Source organism: Entelurus aequoreus, linkage group LG09, assembly GCF_033978785.1.
Source record: "Entelurus aequoreus isolate RoL-2023_Sb linkage group LG09, RoL_Eaeq_v1.1, whole genome shotgun sequence".
NCBI lineage: Eukaryota > Metazoa > Chordata > Actinopteri > Syngnathiformes > Syngnathidae > Entelurus > Entelurus aequoreus.
In genome coordinates, this window is record NC_084739.1 from 75,359,278 (window position 1) to 75,378,120 (window position 18,843).

Genomic DNA, 18,843 nt, shown 5'->3' on the forward strand with positions numbered 1-18,843 from the left:
AAAATGTCTCGGGAATCTCCGTGAGATTGATACTATTTTGATCATATCTATCTACCGTATTTTTCGGACTATAAGTCGGCCGAAAATGCATAATAAAGAAGGAAAAAAACATATATAAGTCGCACTGGAGTATAAGTCGCATTTTTGGGGGAAATTTATTTGATAAAACCCAACACCAAGAATAGACATTTGAAAGGCAATTTAAAATAAATAAAGAATAGTGAACAACAGGCTGAATAAGTGTACGTTATATGAGGCATAAATAACCAACTGAGAATGTGCCTGGTATGTTAACGTAACATATTAGTCTCTTACGTGAATGAGCTAAATAATATTATTTGATATTTTACGGTAATGTGTTAATAATTTCACACATAAGTCGCTCCTGAGTATAAGTCGCACCCCCGGCCAAACTATGAAAAAAACTGCGACTTATAGTCCGAAAAATACGGTACTCGCAAACTTTGTAAGTCTTTAGGTGTCATAAATCAGATATATATGATAATAGCTTCAGTATAGAGGCAACTTGTTTTTCCACTCTACTGCTACTTTAAGTGCAAAAAATATGACTACAGTGGTGAAGCTTTAGTTGTTTTATTTTAGCACAACACAATTGCATGTAAATGTATTTTTTCGTCAGTAATCCATCTAAGTTTTATGTGTAAAATAAATAATAATGTTTGTGATTAACGCATGCTTTCGTGTTATTTAACAAGGTTGTAAAGCAGGGGTGTCCAAAATGTTTCCACTCAGAAATGAAAGCATGATATTTTCTATTTTTAAAACCAATACATAAATACAATATGACTTATTTTAAAAAAAATTGTGAGTGAGAAACCTTCCGGGTGCCCGAGACCAAACATGAGGGGAGCCCTAAAGGCAATACAAAACAAACAAACAAAAAAAACAAACAAACAAAAATTTATATATATATTTATTTATTTATTTATATATTATTATTATTTGTATTTTTTTTGGTATAATAAATTATAAAAAACAATATATATATATATATATATATATATATATATATATATATATATATATATATATATATATATATATATATATATATATATATATATATATATATATTGTTTTTTTATAATTTATTTATTTATTTATTTATTTATTTATTTTGCCTTTAGGGCTCCCCTCATGTTTGGTCTCGGGGACCCGGAAGGTTTCTCACTCATAACAATTTTAAAAACAAGTCATATTGATTGAAAAAAAAAAAAATCAAAATAGATCAACATCAGATATTTCTGTCGATTATAAATAAACAAAAATATGCTTTGTGTCCTTTTTGTCCAACCATGCTTTTTTATGGCAAATACACAAAATATGCAATTGTTTTCCCCAAAAATGTCAAAATGTAAAATTTTATGTAAATAATTGGAAACTCAAATATGTCAATAATTCATAACATTGATTTTGATTCATTATTATTTTTTTAGCAATGACATTCTTTGTGTTATTAGAGAACATTGCAACTTTTTCACCTGTTTGCTCTTTTTTATTCCACTTTTTTATCTTTATTTTTTTCATAGTTTTTTTTAGTGCGACACTTTGGACACCTTTGTTTCAAACTTGATTAAACTCAAGAGTAAGAAGACCAATGCAGTGTTGGTATCTGGCCCCTCCAGTGGAGTAGTTGTGCCCAATGTTCCCTCTAAGGTGCGCGCCTGTGCAATTGCGCACTGGTCAAGCGTCCTCTGCGCACGGCAAATCTATGCCACGCACAAAATCAAATAAAAAAATAAGCGCATAACAATTTTCGACACACGGACACGACAGAGAAAACCGTTTTCGTCATCATTGTTCAAATATTGTAACGTCTGTCGAGACCCTTTGAGGACATGAATTCCATCCATCACTTTACTGAGCAAAACTCTTTATTGTCGGCCATAAACGCATCACCAAAACATTAGTGAAAAAAATGATATCTAGCAAAACTGGTCATTTTCTGCAGTACAAACCAGACCAAAACCAACTTTGTTATATCAACAGCAGCCGCTCGCTCTTTCTCACTTGCGCCAACACATGCACATATGGCACTTAGCCAGTGATGCGTTTACAGACACACAAAAAGTCGGACAACTCCAAGACCACACATAAAGTGTCATTCCAGGTCGTTACACTATGATTTACCAATCAAATGTGTGCTTATTCTAGTGTCATTCATTAGGAATCTTAATTTATAAATATTAATCATGAAATGCTGTTAGTATATTAAATCAATACTAATAAAAATATATTTTTTACAAACAGGAAGTTGCAGCAATGTACACATGATCCCCTGCTTACATCTCATTGTGCAACATGTGAATGTTTTCATGGGAACTAAATGCAATGTCTGAAAGGGGTGCAAATTATTTCCAAAGCAGGACCTCCACCCAGACAAACAATACAAGTACACAGTTCATGAAAAACTATATTTTTTGTTATTGTCATTGTAAGTGGGCCTAAACACTTCTATTAGAAAATAACCTCATGGAAATGGCTGCTGTCATTTGATTATAATAATAAGAGAATGTTGTCTCTCTATGGAGATTGAAGTTGTTATTTAGTCAGGTTTGGGACAGGTGTGCTGCTGGTGTAGCCACAGTGTGCACGTCTGATGTTGCTCACATGGGCTCCACTGAATGCTCAGGGAGTTTTTGCGTTTGCTCACACACATGAAAAATTAGAGGGAACATTGGTTGTGCCCCTGATCTAAGGAGGAAATACTTCTCTTACCGTACAGGAAGCTGCTCACTCCGCCCACCATACCATGTGACCAGAATGCCCTTGTTGGCATGGCGACCGCCACCTTGGAGGACCTGCAGCAGATCATGCCGGTAAGCTCCAGGCCAATGGGGATGGGGGGGGGGGGTCAAAGGTCACTTGTCAGTATCAAATACATCACTTCCTTTACAACAACTTGATAGGATATGATCCCCAGCGTAGCCAAGATGGCGACCGTTGCGAGTCCGTCGCTGCACACACTTTCGGTGTTTTGACTACAACGTCAGTGTACTTTGTACTCAAAACACAACGTTCAAGGACAAAAGTGCACCAATTGATTGATTGATTTATTTTTCTTTTAAACCTTGGTGGTCAAAGATCGTTGTGCCAATCAATGCTGTGTCGCAATTCGCACACTTTTGTTTACCATGCACGGTGATAAGTAATAGACTTTAAATAACCTTTATTGTTGTTTTTTTCCACGTACAACATCAGCAGGAAGCATACGTACTTGTGTTGTGTAGTGGTGTGGAATGTTAGAAAAGGTTTAAGAGAAATGAGTCAAACAGAGAACACTGGTAGCTATAAAAAAAACACTATCCTATTTATTATTACCCGTCTGGAATGAACTTATGTTTAAGTTGAAGTGGGGTGGTAATTGTTTTTAATGGTAATAATTCATGAAGTTACGCTCATGACGCAACAAGTTGAATGATGCGGACACGTTTGTTACTGGACACATCCTAATACGCTTCTGTCTTGGAGACTTTGTATGTGTAATTAATGTGCAACTATAATTAATTGATACTTGTTTATATTGACAAATGCGTTGTTTTACGCTGGAATATTGTTCAATTATTATTATGTTTAGCTTGTGTGCTATTGTGTGCTTAGCTGCTGTGTAGCTGCGAGTAGCCTATAGCCCAGCATGTTTACCGTTTGTAAATAATTTTAAGTAAAATGGAAGAAACTGTGTTTTTTTGGAGGACATTTAGATGTTAACTGGCTGTCCAGCTTTGCACAAGTAAACACTCTACAGGACTGCTTGTATCGCACATGATATCACACACAAACATGATGCAGGACTGCTTGTATCGCACATGATATCACACACAAGTAAACACTCTACAGGACTTCTTGTATCGCACATGATAACACACACAAGTAAACACTCTACAGGACTGCTTGTATCGCACATGATATCACACACAAACATGATGCAGGACTGCTTGTATCGCACATGATATCACACACAAGTAAACACTCTACAGGACTTCTTGTATCGCACATGATATCACACACAAACATGATGCAGGACTGCTTTTATCGCACATGATATCACACACAAGTAAACACTCTACAGGACTTCTTGTATCGCACATGATAACACACACAAGTAAACACTCTACAGGACTGCTTGTATCGCACATGATATCACACACAAACATGATGCAGGACTGCTTGTATCGCACATGATGTCACACACAAGTAAACACTGCATGACTGCTTGTATTGCACATGATATCACACACAAGTAAAAATTCTGAATGACTGCTTGTATTGCACATGATATCACGCGCAAGTAAACATTCTGCAGGACTGCTTGTATCGCACATGCTATCACGCACAAGTAAACATTCTGCAGGACTGCTTGTATCGCACATGCTATCACACACAAGTAAACAATCTGCAAGACTTCTTGTATCACACATGATATCACACACACAGGTAAACACGCTTCAGAACTGCTTGTATCGCACATGATATCACACACAAGTAAACACGCTGCAGGACTGCTTGTATCGTACATGATATCACACACAAGTAAACATTCTGCAAGACTGCTTGTATTGCACATGATATCACACACAAGTAAACATTCTGAATGACTGCTTGTATCGCACATGATATCACGCACAAGTAAACATTCTGCAGGACTGCTTGTATTGCACATGCTATCACACACAAGTAAACATTCTGCAAGACTTCTTGTATCACACATGATATCACACACAGGTAAACACGCTTCAGAACTGCTTGTATCGCACATGATATCACACACAGGTAAACACGCTTCAGAACTGCTTGTATCGCACATGATATCACACACAAGTAAACATGCTGCAAGACTGCTTGAATCGCACATGATATCACACATAAGTAAACATTCTGCATGACTGCTTGTATCGCACATGATATAACACACTAGTAAACATGCTGCAGAACTGCTTGTATCGCACATGATATCACACACAAATAAACATGCTGCAGGACTGCTTGTATCACACATGACATCACACTGAAGTAAACATGCTGCAGGACTTCTTGTACCACACATTATATCGCACTCAAGTAAACAAGCTGCAGGACTGCTTGTACCGCACATTATATCGCACTCAAGTAAACAAGCTGCAGGACTGCTTGTATTGCACATGATATCACACTCAAATAAACAAGCTGCAGGACTGCTTGTATTGCACATTATATCACACACAAGTAAACAGGCTGCAGGACTGCTTGTATCGCACATTATATCACACACAAGTAAACATGCTGCAGGACTGCTTGAATCACACATGATATCACACACAAGTGAACATTCTGCAGGACTGCTTGTATTGCACATGACATCCCACACAAGTAAACATTCTGCAAGACTGCTTGTGTTGCACATGATATCACACTCAAGTAAACAAGCTGCAGGACTGCTTGTATTGCACATGATATCACACTCAAATAAACAAGCTGCAGGACTGCTTGTATTGCACATTATATCACACACAAGTAAACAGGCTGCAGGACTGCTTGTATCGCACATTATATCACACACAAGTAAACAGGCTGCAGGACTGCTTGTATCGCACATTATATCACACACAAGTAAACATGCTGCAGGACTGCTTGAATCACACATGATATCACACACAAGTGAACATTCTGCAGGACTGCTTGTATTGCACATGACATCACACACAAGTAAACATTCTGCAAGACTGCTTGTGTTGCACATGATATCACACTCAAGTAAACAAGCTGCAGGACTGCTTGTATTGCACATGATATCACACTCAAATAAACAAGCTGCAGGACTGCTTGTATTGCACATTATATCACACACAAGAAAACAGGCTGCAGGACTGCTTGTATCGCACATTATATCACACACAAGTAAACATGCTGCAGGACTGCTTGAATCACACATGATGTCACACACAAGTGAACATTCTGCAGGACTGCTTGTATTGCACATGACATCACACACAAGTAAACATTCTGCAAGACTGCTTGTGTTGCACATGATATCACACTCAAGTAAACAAGGTGCAGGACTGCTTGTATCGCACATTATATCACACACAAGTAAACAGGCTGCAGGACTGCTTGAATCGCACACGATATCACACACAAGTGAACATTCTGCAGGACTGCTTGTATCGCACATGACATCACACATTTTACAAATCACATTTGACTTGTGTTTTTCATGATACTGGAGCGATGTACAATATCAGTATTGGATCAGGGCACACCTAGTAAGCGTGGAGGGTGTGTGAATCGAGGCGGCGAGTGTTTCTGGGTTGGCAAGTTTCACAGCTGCAGTGGTCTTTGTCCACACTAGAGGGAGCCATAACTAAACTCATGACTTGACCCGAGTGCACTTGGGGGAAAGTTGAAGTGCGCACTTTTATTTCCTTTATCTGCACTCGCTTATCTATAGATGTATCTGTCTGTCCTTTGATTTACCTGTAGATGTACTATGCAGCTATCTGTCTGTATGTAATATGTGATATTTAAACCAACACACACACAGACACACACAGACACACACACGTAGGCACAAAGAGGGGGTGTGTCATGCTAAAAACAGGGCAGTTGTGTAAGAGTTGGGGAAGCTGACTGAGGACGTGCTTGTGCTTCTACTGACCCAGTGTTCAAATAAACGTGTATAATAAATACAGTATGTACACACTGTAAGTACTGTAAATGTGTGTGTGTTGTCAGGAGCTGGCTCACGGCTTAGAGGAGCTGCTGAACTACGACGGGAACGTGGAGGAAGACTTTTATCTCACATTCCAGGTTGTAACCCTAGGACGCACGTTAAGTAACTCAAGGACTTTTGGAACTTGCTAACCTACACTGTGAAGACTTCATGTCAAACTGTGTGTGTGTGTGTGTGTGTGTGTGTGTGTGTGTGTGTGTGTGTGTGTGTGTGTGTGTGTGTGTGTGTGTGTGTGTGTGTGTGTGTGTGTGTGTGTGTGTGTGTGTGTGTGTGTGTGTGCGTGTGCGTGTACGTGCACAGCAGAAAATGGCTGCCTCCAGTCCAGTCACACCACACTTGAACCCCGCGGCCTCATTTGACTTGTCCTTTGGCGGACTCTCATGTTGACGGCTTTGCAGAAGTCGTTTACACCATCAGCAGTACTTTAATGACCACATACAGTACACACGTACACTACCTGCCTTCATACACGTGTGGACTTTAGTCAAATGTAGAGATTCGCCGATCAGTATTGGTACCGGCCGATTTTCGTTAAAAAGTATGTGATGAGCCGTTGCCGATAAATGCCTTTCAATGCCGATAACAAAAAGCCGATCCCTTCTGGTCCCCATAGGTTAATTATTATTATCAGTATTTATTATTAGTATTATAATCACTGGAGGATGAGGCTAAACATGTTACACACTAAGTAAGAACGAGCCAGTAGCAGACATGCTAATCACTAAGCTAGCTTGAAAAATATAGAAATAAATAGACGGAATTGCGTTACATCAAAACGTAAGCAGGTATTAACAGGAAGTGAACATGTAGATGAATATCAACAGGAAGTGAGCAATTAGATGAATGTCAACAGGAAGTCAACAAGTAGGTGAATATCAGCAGGAAGTCAACAAGTCGTTGAATATCAACAGTGAGTCAACAAGTAGATGATTATCAACAGGAAGTGAGCAAGTGGATAAATGTCAACAGGAAGTGAACAAGTACATGAATGTCAACAGGAAGTGAACAAGTAGATGAATGTCAACAGGAAGTGAACAAGTAGATGAATGTCAACAGGAAGTGAACAAGTAGATGAATATCAACAGGAAGTGAATAAGTAGATGAATATAAACAGGAAGTGAACAAGTAGATAAATGTCAACAGGAAGTGAACAAGTAGATGAATATCAACAGGAAGTGAATAAGTAGATTAATATAAACAGGAAGTGAACAAGTAGATAAATGTCAACAGGAAGTGAACAAGTAGATGAATGTCAACAGGAAGTGAACAAGCAGATGAATGTCAACAGGAAGTGAACAAGTAGATGAATGTCAACAGGAAGTGAATAAGTAGATGAATATCAACAGGAAGTGAATAAGTAGATGAATATAAACAGGAAGTGAACAAGTAGATAAATGTCAACAGGAAGTGAACAAGTAGATGAATATCAACAGGAAGTGAACAAGTAGATGAATGTCAACAGGAAGTGAACAAGTAGATGAATGTCAACAGGAAGTGAACAAGTAGATGACTATCAACAGGAAGTGAACAAGTAGATGACTATCAACAGGAAGTGAACAAGTAGATGAATATGTACAGGAAGTGAACAAGTAGATGAATATGTACAGGAAGTCGATGAAAAAGAGTCGAGAGCAGGGCTATATGTGTGTGTGCGTTCCTGGGGGCCAAACCTGGCCTGGGAATGACACCTGACCGGCCCCCTGAGTTCAGGTCAAAGGTCGGACTTCAACATTTCTGCAGCAAATTCCTACAAGCAGGAAAGTGCTGGTGTGGAGAACAACAACGCTGAGCTAAAATTAGTGATGTTGTGTTCAGGTGTGTCAGGAGGAAATGGGCGTGGTCAAATGGTACAACCTGAAGCCAGGAGGCGACAAGATACCTGTCAACAAACACAACAGGAAGGGTAAAGTACCTCAAACATATACTTCCATGTACCTCAAACATATACTTACATGTACCTCAAACATATACTTCCATGTACTTCAAACATATACTTTCATGTACCTCAAACATATACTTCCATGTACTTCCATGTACCTCAAACATATACTTCCATGTACTTCAAACATATACTTCCATGTACTTCAAACATATACTTTCATGTACCTCAAACATATACTTACATGTACCTCAAACATATACTTCCATGTACTTCAAACATATACCTTCATGTACCTCAAACATATACTTTCATGTACTTCAAACATATACTTTCATGTACCTCAAACATATACTTTCATGTACCTCAAACATATACTTTCATGTACTTCAAACATATACTTTCATGTACCTCAAACATATACTTCCATGTACTTCAAACATATACTTTCATGTACCTCAAACATATACTTTCATGTACCTTAAACATACTTTCATGCACCTCAAACATATACTTACATGTACCTCAAACATATACTTCCATGTACTTCAAACATATACTTCCATGTACTTCAAACATATACTTTCATGTATCTCAAACATATACTTACATGTACCTCAAACATATACTTTCATGTACCTCAAACATATACTTACATGTACCTCAAACATATACTTTCATGTACCTCAAACATATACTTTCATGTATCTCAAACATATACTTACATGTACCTCAAACATATACTTTCATGTACCTCAAACATATACTTTCATGTATCTCAAACATATACTTACATGTACCTCAAACATATACTTACATGTACCTCAAACATATACTTTCATGTATCTCAAACATATACTTTCATGTACCTCAAACATATACTTACATGTACCTCAAACATATACTTACATGTACCTCAAACATATACTTTCATGTATCTCAAACATATACTTTCATGTACTTCAAACATACTTTCATGCACCTCAAGCATATACTTTCATGTACCTCAAACATATACTTTCATGTACCTCAAACATATACTTTCATATATACTTTCATGTACCTCAAACATATACTTTCATATATACTTTCATGTACCTCAAACATATACTTTCATATATACTTTCATGTACCTCAAACATATACTTTCATGTACCTCAAACATATACTTTCATATATATTTTCATGTACCTCAAACATATACTTTCATGTACCTCAAACATATACTTTCATGTATACTTTCATGTACCTCAAACATACTTTCAAGTACTATATAGAGTACAGCAGTTGTATAAATATACAGTATAGTAGTGGTATTAAATATACAGTATAGTAGTACAATTAACTTTACAGTACAGTTGTAGTATTAAAGTATCGATTACAGTAGCAGTATTTGTTGTCAGTGTGCAACAAAGTGAAAGTAAACATTTCTTCTACTACTTCCTGCACAAAGTAGCCAAACAGGAACACGCTGGGGACTTTCTCTCACGTCCTGCTTTTGTCTTTGTGGGTCATGTGACCTGTTTGTGTGTCATGTGACCTGTTTGTGTGTCATGTGACGTGCTGTGCAGAGTACGTCCATCTTTACGTGGACTTCCTGCTCAACAAGTCTATCTGCAAGCAGTTTGCTGCCTTCTACCACGGCTTCCACAGTGTGTGTGCCTCTGACGCACTCATGGTGAGCGCACACACACACACACACACACACACACACACACACACACACACACACACACACACACACACACACACACACACACACACACACACACACAGCTGATTAGTGTGAGCGATGACATCACATGTGACATCGCTTCCCGATTGCTCGACTCACTCCACTGTTGCGACATCCTCCACTTCCCGTTGCGTCTTATTTTGAAATGATTATTGGTTTTTTTGTCGCTGACCGCATCTGACAGTGGAAGGTCAAAGGTCAAGGGGCGTGACTGATTGCATGCTACGTGTGCCCCTGCCAGCTGCTGCGTCCGGAGGAGGTGGAGATGTTGGTGTGTGGAAGTCCTCAGCTGGACATGAACGCCCTGCAGCGGGCCGCCATCTACGACGGATACGGCAAGAACGACGCCACCGTCAGGTGACCTACGCCACTTCCTGTTGCCGGGCTACGCAGATGCATCCACTCTGGGAGAGGTGGTGCATACGTGACGTCACTGTGTGTGTGTGTGTGTGTGTGTGTGTGTGTGTAGGAGTTTCTGGGAGGTGGTGCTTGCCTTCCCGCTGGAGCTGCAGAAGAAGTTGCTGCACTTCGCCACAGGAAGTGACCGCATTCCCGTGGGAGGAATGGCCGACCTAAACTTCAAAATCTCCAAACTGGATGCCCCCACCGACTGGTAGATACGCACGCCCGCACACACACACACACACACACACACACACACACACACACACACACACACACACACACACACACACACACACACACACACACACACACACACCACTCGCACACACACACACTCGCACACACACCACCACAAATAGATTGCACTTCTGTGGGAAAGGACTGAACGTCTTAGCCACATGCTAATGCATTTTAGCCATGCAATATTATTTATTAATATATATATATATACAGTATATATATATATATATATATATATATGTGTGTGTGTATGTACGTATATATATATGTGTGTAAAATAAGTTAATAGAAGGTAAATAGAAGGTAAAATAAGTTAAAAAGAAGGTAAATAAAAGGTAATAGAAGATAAATAGAAGGCAATAGAAAGTAAAATAAGTTATTAGAAGGTAAATAGAAGGCAATATAAGGTAAATAGAAAGTAAAATAAGTTAAAAAGAAGGTAAATAAAAGGTAATAGAAGGTAAATAAAAGTCAAATAGAAGGCAATAGAAGGTAAATAGAAGGTAAAATGAGTTAGAAAGAAGGTAAATAAAGGGTCATAGAAGGCCAATAAAAGATAAATAGAAGACCATAGAAAGTAAAATAAGTTAATAGAAGGTCCAGGGTGTACCCCGCCTTCCGCCTGAATGCAGCTGAGATAGGCTCCAGCACCCCCCGCGACCCCAAAAGGGACAAGCGGTAGATAATGGATGGATGGAAGGTAAATAGAAGGCAATATAAAGTAAATACAAGGTAAAATAAGAAAGAAAGAATGTAAATAAAAGGTAATAGAAGATAAATAGAAGGCAATATAAAGTAAAATAAGTTATTAGAAGGTAAATAGAAGGCAATATAAGGTAAATAGAAAGTAAAATAAGTTAAAAAGGAGGTAAATAAAAGGTAATAAAAGGTAAATAAAAGATACATAGAAGGTAAAGTAAGTTAGAATGAAGGTAAATAAAAGGAAATAGAAGGTAAATAAAAGATAAATGGAAGGTAGAATACGTTAGAAAGAAGGTAAATAAAAGGTAATAGAAGGTAAATAAAAGATAAATAGAAGGCAATAGAAAATAAAATAAGTTATTAGAAGGTAAATAGAAGGCAATATAAGGTAAATAGAAAGTAAAATAAGTTAAAAAGAAGGTAAATGGAAGGTAAATAAAAGGTAATAGAAGGTAAAAAAAGTCAAATAGAAGGCAATAGAAGGTAAATAGAAGGTAAAATAAGTTAGAAAGAAGGTAAATAAAAGGTAATAGAAGCTCAATAAAAGAAATAGAAGGTAATAGAAAGTAAAATAAGTTAATAGAAGGTAAATAGAAGGCAATATAAAGTAAATAGAAGGTAAAATAAGTTAGAAAGAAGGTAATAGAAGGTAAATAAAAGATACATAACTTAAATAGATGGTAAATAAAATGTGAAATAAGTTAAATAGAAGGTAAATAAAAGATAAATGGAAGGTATAATACGCAAGAAAGAAGGTAAATAAAAGGTAATAGAAGGTAAATAAAAGACTAAATAGAAGGCAATAGAAAATAAAATAAGTTATTAGAAGGTAAATAGAAGGCAAAATAAGATAAATAGAAAGTAAAATAAGTTAAAAAGAAGGTAAATAGAAGGTAAATAAAAGTCAAATAGAAGGCAATAGAAGGTAAAATAAGTTAGAAAGAAGGTAAATAAAAGGTAATAGAAGGTCAATAAAAGAAATAGAAGGCAATAGAAAGTAAAATAAGTTAATAGAAGGTAAATAGAAGGCAATAGAAAGTAAATAGAAGGTAAAATAAGTTAGAAAGAAGGTAAATAAAAGATAAATAGAAGGTAAAGTAAGTTAGAAAGAAGGTAAATAAAATGTAACAGAAGGTAAATAAAAGGTAATAGAGGGTAAATAAAAGATATATAGGAGGCAATAGAAGATAAATAAAAGATAGATAGAAGGTAAATAGAAGGTAAAATAAGTTAGAAAGAAGGTAAATAGAAGGTAAAATAAGTTAGAAAGAAGGTAAATAAAAGGTAATAGAAGGTAAATAAAATATACATAACTTAAATAGATGGTAAAAAAAAAGTGAAATAAGTTAAATAGAAGGTAAATTGAAGTTAAAAATAAGGTAATAAAAATTCTGACAAATGGAAAAATATTTTTTTTATTTTCCCTAAAATAAGCACTGAGGATATAAGTTTTTTATGACCTGATTACTCCAACAAACTAACTGGTAGATGACTTGTGGTTAGAGAGTCCGCCCTGAGATGGGTAGGTCGAGTCATACCAAAGACTATAAAAATGGGACCCATCACCTCCCTGCTTGGCACTCAGCATCAAGGCTTGGAATTGGGGGTTAAATCACCAAAAATGATTCCCGGGCGCGGCCACCGCTGCTGCTCACTGCTCCCCTCACCTCCCAGGGGGGTGGAACAAGGGTATGGGTCAAATGCAGAGGACAAATTTCACCACACCTAGTGTGTGTGTGACGATCATTGGTACTTTAACTTAACTTAACTTTGAACTCAAACAGATGATGTTTTCATGTAACACACACGTGACTACAAGTGTATGTGTGTGTGTGTGTGTGTGTGTTATTGTCAGGCTGCCAGTATCGCACACGTGCTTCAATCAGATCTGCTTGCCGCCGTATCGCAGCAGGAAGGAGCTGAAGCACAAACTGACCATCGCCATCTCCAACGCCGAGGGCTTTGGCCTCCAGTGACCCGCCGCCATCTTCCTTTGTTTTGCTCCCCCCTTCGACGCCGCCGCCTTTCTTAAAGGCACAGTACACGTGTATTTAAAGGAACCCTACGTAACACGAGCCCCTCAACAAGTTAGCAGTGCAGCTAGCGCGCCCCCACTAGTACGCATGTAAACGCAACCTCGCTACGTGCTAAGGAAGTTAGCATATCGTGTCGCCGGCTAGGAGGAAGCCTCCATTGTTTGACCTTGTCGTGTCGTTTGTAGAAGAAGAAGAAATTGTTTGGTGTAGTCTTTTGATTGACAGCAGCCTTTCAGCCGAGCGTTAGCTTAGCATTAGCTTAGCGGGACGGGTGGTGTAATGACGAGAGCGTGAGAAAAGTTTGGTGCCAAGTGTGTTTCCATGGTAACACCTGTTGCCAAAGCGCCGTCAGGCAATGTGGGTCAACACACCCACGCACACACACACACACACACACACACATACTGGTTATCATTTGGAATGGGGACCAAGTTTTTGATCATGACTTGTGGGGACCAGCCTTTCTACAGGTTGTGGAGGCATAACAAAAATGGTGTAAAATGTCCACTGCCCAGTTAGCTCATACACGTCTTTAAATCTCTGGATTGATGAAGTAATGTGCTGATCATTCTTACTGGGGACCCTGGGGGAAAAGAGTTCATATGCTTCATGGGGACCAAATTTAAATCATTTTGCATAATTCACACAAATTTGTACGTGACTACTGAGGACCATTTAAAAAAAAAAAAGTTCAAATTAGATGTTAAACACGTTTACTTTTCAGTAGGGATGTCCGATAATATCGGGCTGCCGATATTATCGGCCGATAAATGCTTTAAAATGTAATATCGTAAATTATCGGTATCGGTTTCGTTATTGGTTTTTAAAAGTGAAATGTATGACGTTTTTAAACGCCGCTGTGTACACGGACGTAGGGAGAGGTACAGAGAGACAATAAACCTTTAAAGGCCTACTGAAATGAAATTTTTGTATTTAAACGGGGATAGCAGATCCATTCTATGTGTCATACTTGATCATTTCGCGATATTGCCATATTTTTGCTGAAAGGATTTAGTATAGAACAACGACGATAAAGTTCGCAACTTTTGGTCGCTGATAAAAAAAAAAGCTTTGCCTATACCGGAAGTAGCGTGACGTCACAGGAGGAAGGATTCCTCACAATTCCCCGTTGTTTACAATGGAGCGAGAGAGATTCGGACCGAGAAAGCGACGATTACCCCATTAATTTGAGCGAGGATGAAAGATTCGTGGATGAGGAACGTTAGAGTGAAGGACTAGAGAGGCAGTGCAGGGTGTATCTTTTTTCGCTCTGACCGTAACTTAGGTACAAGGTCTCATTGGATTCCACACACTCTCCTTTTTCTATTGTGGATCACAGATTTGTATTTTAAACCACCTCGGATACTATATCCTCTTGAAAATGAGAGTCGAAAACGCGAAATGGACATTCACAGTGACTTTTATCTCCACGACAATACATCGTTGACGCACTTTAGCTACGGAGCTAATGTGATAGCATCGGGCTCAAATGCAGATAGAAACAAAATTTAAAAAAACCCTGACTGGAAGGATAGACAGAAGATCAACAATACTATTAAACCATGGACATGTAAATACACGGTTAATAATTTCCAGCTTGGCGAAGCTTAACAATTGAAGCTAACTTAGCTACGGAGCGGCGGCGGGCGTTGTAGCTTTCGACGACACCCCAGCCGCCATCAGAGTCGGCAAGAAACATATATTTCCCCAAAGTTACGTACGTGACATGCACATAGCGACACGCACGTACGGGCAAGCGATCAAATGTTTGGAAGCCAAAGCTGTACTCACGGTAGTGCGTCTGCTATCCAACTCAAACACAACACAACCTCCTGATTGTGTTGCTGTAGTCCGCCGCTAATACACCGATCCCACCTACAACGTTCTTATTTGCAGTCTCCATTGTCCATTAAACAAATTGCAAAAGATTCACCAACACAGATGTCCAGAATACTGTGGAATTGTTCGATGAAAACAGAGCAGTTTGTATGGTGACACATTGGGTACGAATACTTCCGTTGCCGTCGTGACGTCACGCGCATACGTCATCATACATAGAAGTTTCCAACCGGAAGTTTAGCGGGAAATTTACAATTGCACTTTATAAGTTAACCCGGCCGTATTGGCATGTGTTGCAATGTTAAGATTTCATCATTGATTTATAAACTATCAGACTGCGTGGTCAGTAGTAGTGGCTTTCAGTAGGCCTTTAAGGCACTTCCTTTACGTGCATGCCATCCCATTCACATAATATCTACCAGCTTTACTCATTACGCATTGATGCAAGACATACTTGGTCGACAGCTGTACAGGTCACACTGAGGGTAGCCGTATAAACAACTTTAACACTGTTACAAATATGCGCCACACTGTGAACCCACACCAAACAAGAATGACAAACACATTTGGGGAGAACATCCGCACCGTGACACAACATAAACACAACAGAACAAATACCCAGAATCCCCTGCAGCACTAACTCTTCCGGGACGCTACAAAATAAACCCCCCCCGATAACAATGAGAATAAAAAATATAACAGTAAAATAAGAATATAACAAGATAAACTAGGCAGTGGTGACCATGTTATGAAAAAGTATTGCACTGTTATTGTTTTGAGGCATGTTAAAAAAAAAGAAGCTCTTTGTGACTTCAACAATGAATATGGCAGTGCCATGTTGGCATTTTTTTCCCATAACTTGAGTTGATTTATTTTGGAAAACCTTGTTACATTGTTTAATGCATCCAGCGGGGCATCACAACAAAATTATTGATTGATTGATTGAGACTTTTATTAGTAGATTGCACAGTGAAGTACATATTCCGTACAATTGACCACTAAATGGTAACACCCGAATAAGTTTTTCAACTTGTTTAAGTCGGCGTCCACTTAAATTGATTCATGATACAGATATATACTATCAGATATATACTATCATCATAATACAGTCATCACACAAGATAATCACATTGAATTATTTACATTATTTACAATCAGGGGTGTGGGGGGGGGGGGTGGGTTTGGTTGTTATCATCATTTCAGTCAACAATTGAGAACAGAGAGAGAGAGATCAGAAGGCATAAGAAAAAGTATTTGCATTTGATTGTTTACATTTGATTATTAGCAATCCGGGGAGGGTGTTAGTTTAGGGTTGTAGCTGCCTGGACGTGAAGTTTTATTGCGGTTTTGAAGGAGGATAGAGATGCCCTTTCTTTTACACCTGTTGGGAGCGCATTCCACATTGATGTGGCATAGAAGGAGAATGAGTTAAGACCTTTGTTAGATCGGAATCTGGGTCTAACGTGGTTAGTGGAGCTCCCCATGGTGTTGTGGTTATGGCGGTCATTTACGTTAAGGAAGTAGTTTGACATGTACTTCGGTATCAGGGAGGTGTAGCGGATTTTATAGACTAGGCTCAGTGCAAGTTGTTTTACTCTGTCCTCCACCCTGAGCCAGCCCACTTTGGAGAAGTGGGTAGGAGTGAGGTGGGATCTGGGGTGTTATAGGCATAATAATGTGTTAATTCCACGACTGTATATATCAGTATCGGTAATTAAGAGTTGGACAATATCGGAATATCGGATATCGGCAAAAAAGCCATTACCGGACATCTCTACTTTTCAGTAAACATGATTTATGGGCCAAAGCTTAAAAATGACTTAGTCATCTTCAGAATGGATCTAACTATCATTTAAAAAGATTTCCATTTAGGGGACCTGTTTTTTTGTCCCCATACCGTCAGAGGTCCCCTAAAGGTGACTGTGTAAACAGAGCGATGTCCCCATTAAGTAAGCATTGCCAGAACACACACACACACACACACACACACACACACACACACACACACACACACACACACACACACACACACACACACACACACACACACACACACACACACACACACACAGCGAGAGAGGCCAGTGGCTCTCAAAGCTTCTTTTGTCTCACTCAGTCAGTCGCCATCCCAGTCCTGATGACACAAGTGCGTAAACAGGAAGTAGTTGTGTTGTAATTAGAGATGTCCGATAATATCGGCCTGCCGGTATTATCGGCCGATAAATGCTTTAAAATATAATATCGGAAATTATCGGTCTCGTTTTTTTATGATCGGTATCGTTTTTTTTGTTTTTTAAAAAAAAATTAAATCAACATAAAAAACACAAGATACAATTAGTGCACCAACCCAAAAAACCTCCCTCCCCCATTTACACTCATTCACACAAAAGGGTTGTTTCTTTCTGTTATTAATATTTCTGGTTCCTACATTATATATCAATATATATCAATACAGTCTGCAAGGGATACAGTCCGTAAGCACACATGGTTGTGCGTGCTGCGCTGGTCCACTAATAGTACTAACCTTTAACAGTTAATTTGACTCATTTTCATTCATGACTAGTTTCTATGTAACTGTTTTTATATTGTTTTACTTTCTTTTTTATTCAAGAAAATGTTTTTAATTTATTTATCTTATTTTATTTTTTTATTTTTTTTTTAAAGTACCTTATCTTCACCATACCTGGTTGTCCAAATTAGGCATAATAATGTGTTAATTCCACAACTGTATATATCGGTATCGGTTGATATCGGTATCGGTAATTAAAGAGTTGGACAATATCGGATATCGGCAAAAAGCCATTATCGGACATCCCTAGTTGTAATTTAAATAATTTTAAAATCATTTTTTAAAAGGTAAATAATTTTGCATAATTCACACAAATTTGTGCATGACTACTGAGGACCATTAAAAATTTTTTTTAAAAATTCAAATTAGATGTTAAACATGTTTACTTTTCAGTAAACATGTTTTATGTTTTAATTAAGAGTTGGACAATATCGGAATATTGGATATCGGCAAAAAAGCCATTATCGGACATCTCTACTTTTCAGTAAACATGTTTTATGCGCCAATGCTTAAAAATCACTTAGTCATCTTCAGAATGGATCTGACTATCATTTAAAAAGGTTTCCCTTTAGGGCAGTGGTCCCCAACCACCGGGCCGCGGACCGATTGGTACCGGGCCGCGCAAGAAATAAAAAAAAAATAATAATAATAATAATAATTTTTATTTTTATTTTTTAAAATTAAATCAACATAAAAAACACAATATATACA

The 18,843-nt window shown here is 38.1% G+C and overlaps 1 protein-coding gene across 1 annotated transcript in view; it reads left to right on the forward strand.

Annotated features, from left to right (window-relative positions):
• Positions 1 to 18,478, forward strand: part of hectd2 (HECT domain containing 2) — a 59,641-nt gene extending 41,163 nt beyond the window's left edge. The window contains exons 16-22 of the mRNA XM_062059412.1: positions 2,747 to 2,840; positions 6,730 to 6,804; positions 8,543 to 8,630; positions 10,178 to 10,284; positions 10,583 to 10,698; positions 10,811 to 10,954; positions 13,544 to 18,478. Of these exons, the coding sequence (XP_061915396.1) occupies positions 2,747 to 2,840; positions 6,730 to 6,804; positions 8,543 to 8,630; positions 10,178 to 10,284; positions 10,583 to 10,698; positions 10,811 to 10,954; positions 13,544 to 13,664 (745 nt within the window). The 3' untranslated portion in view covers positions 13,665 to 18,478. The remainder of the gene's footprint in view (positions 1 to 2,746; positions 2,841 to 6,729; positions 6,805 to 8,542; positions 8,631 to 10,177; positions 10,285 to 10,582; positions 10,699 to 10,810; positions 10,955 to 13,543) is intronic.
• Positions 18,479 to 18,843: the final 365 nt, after the last annotated feature.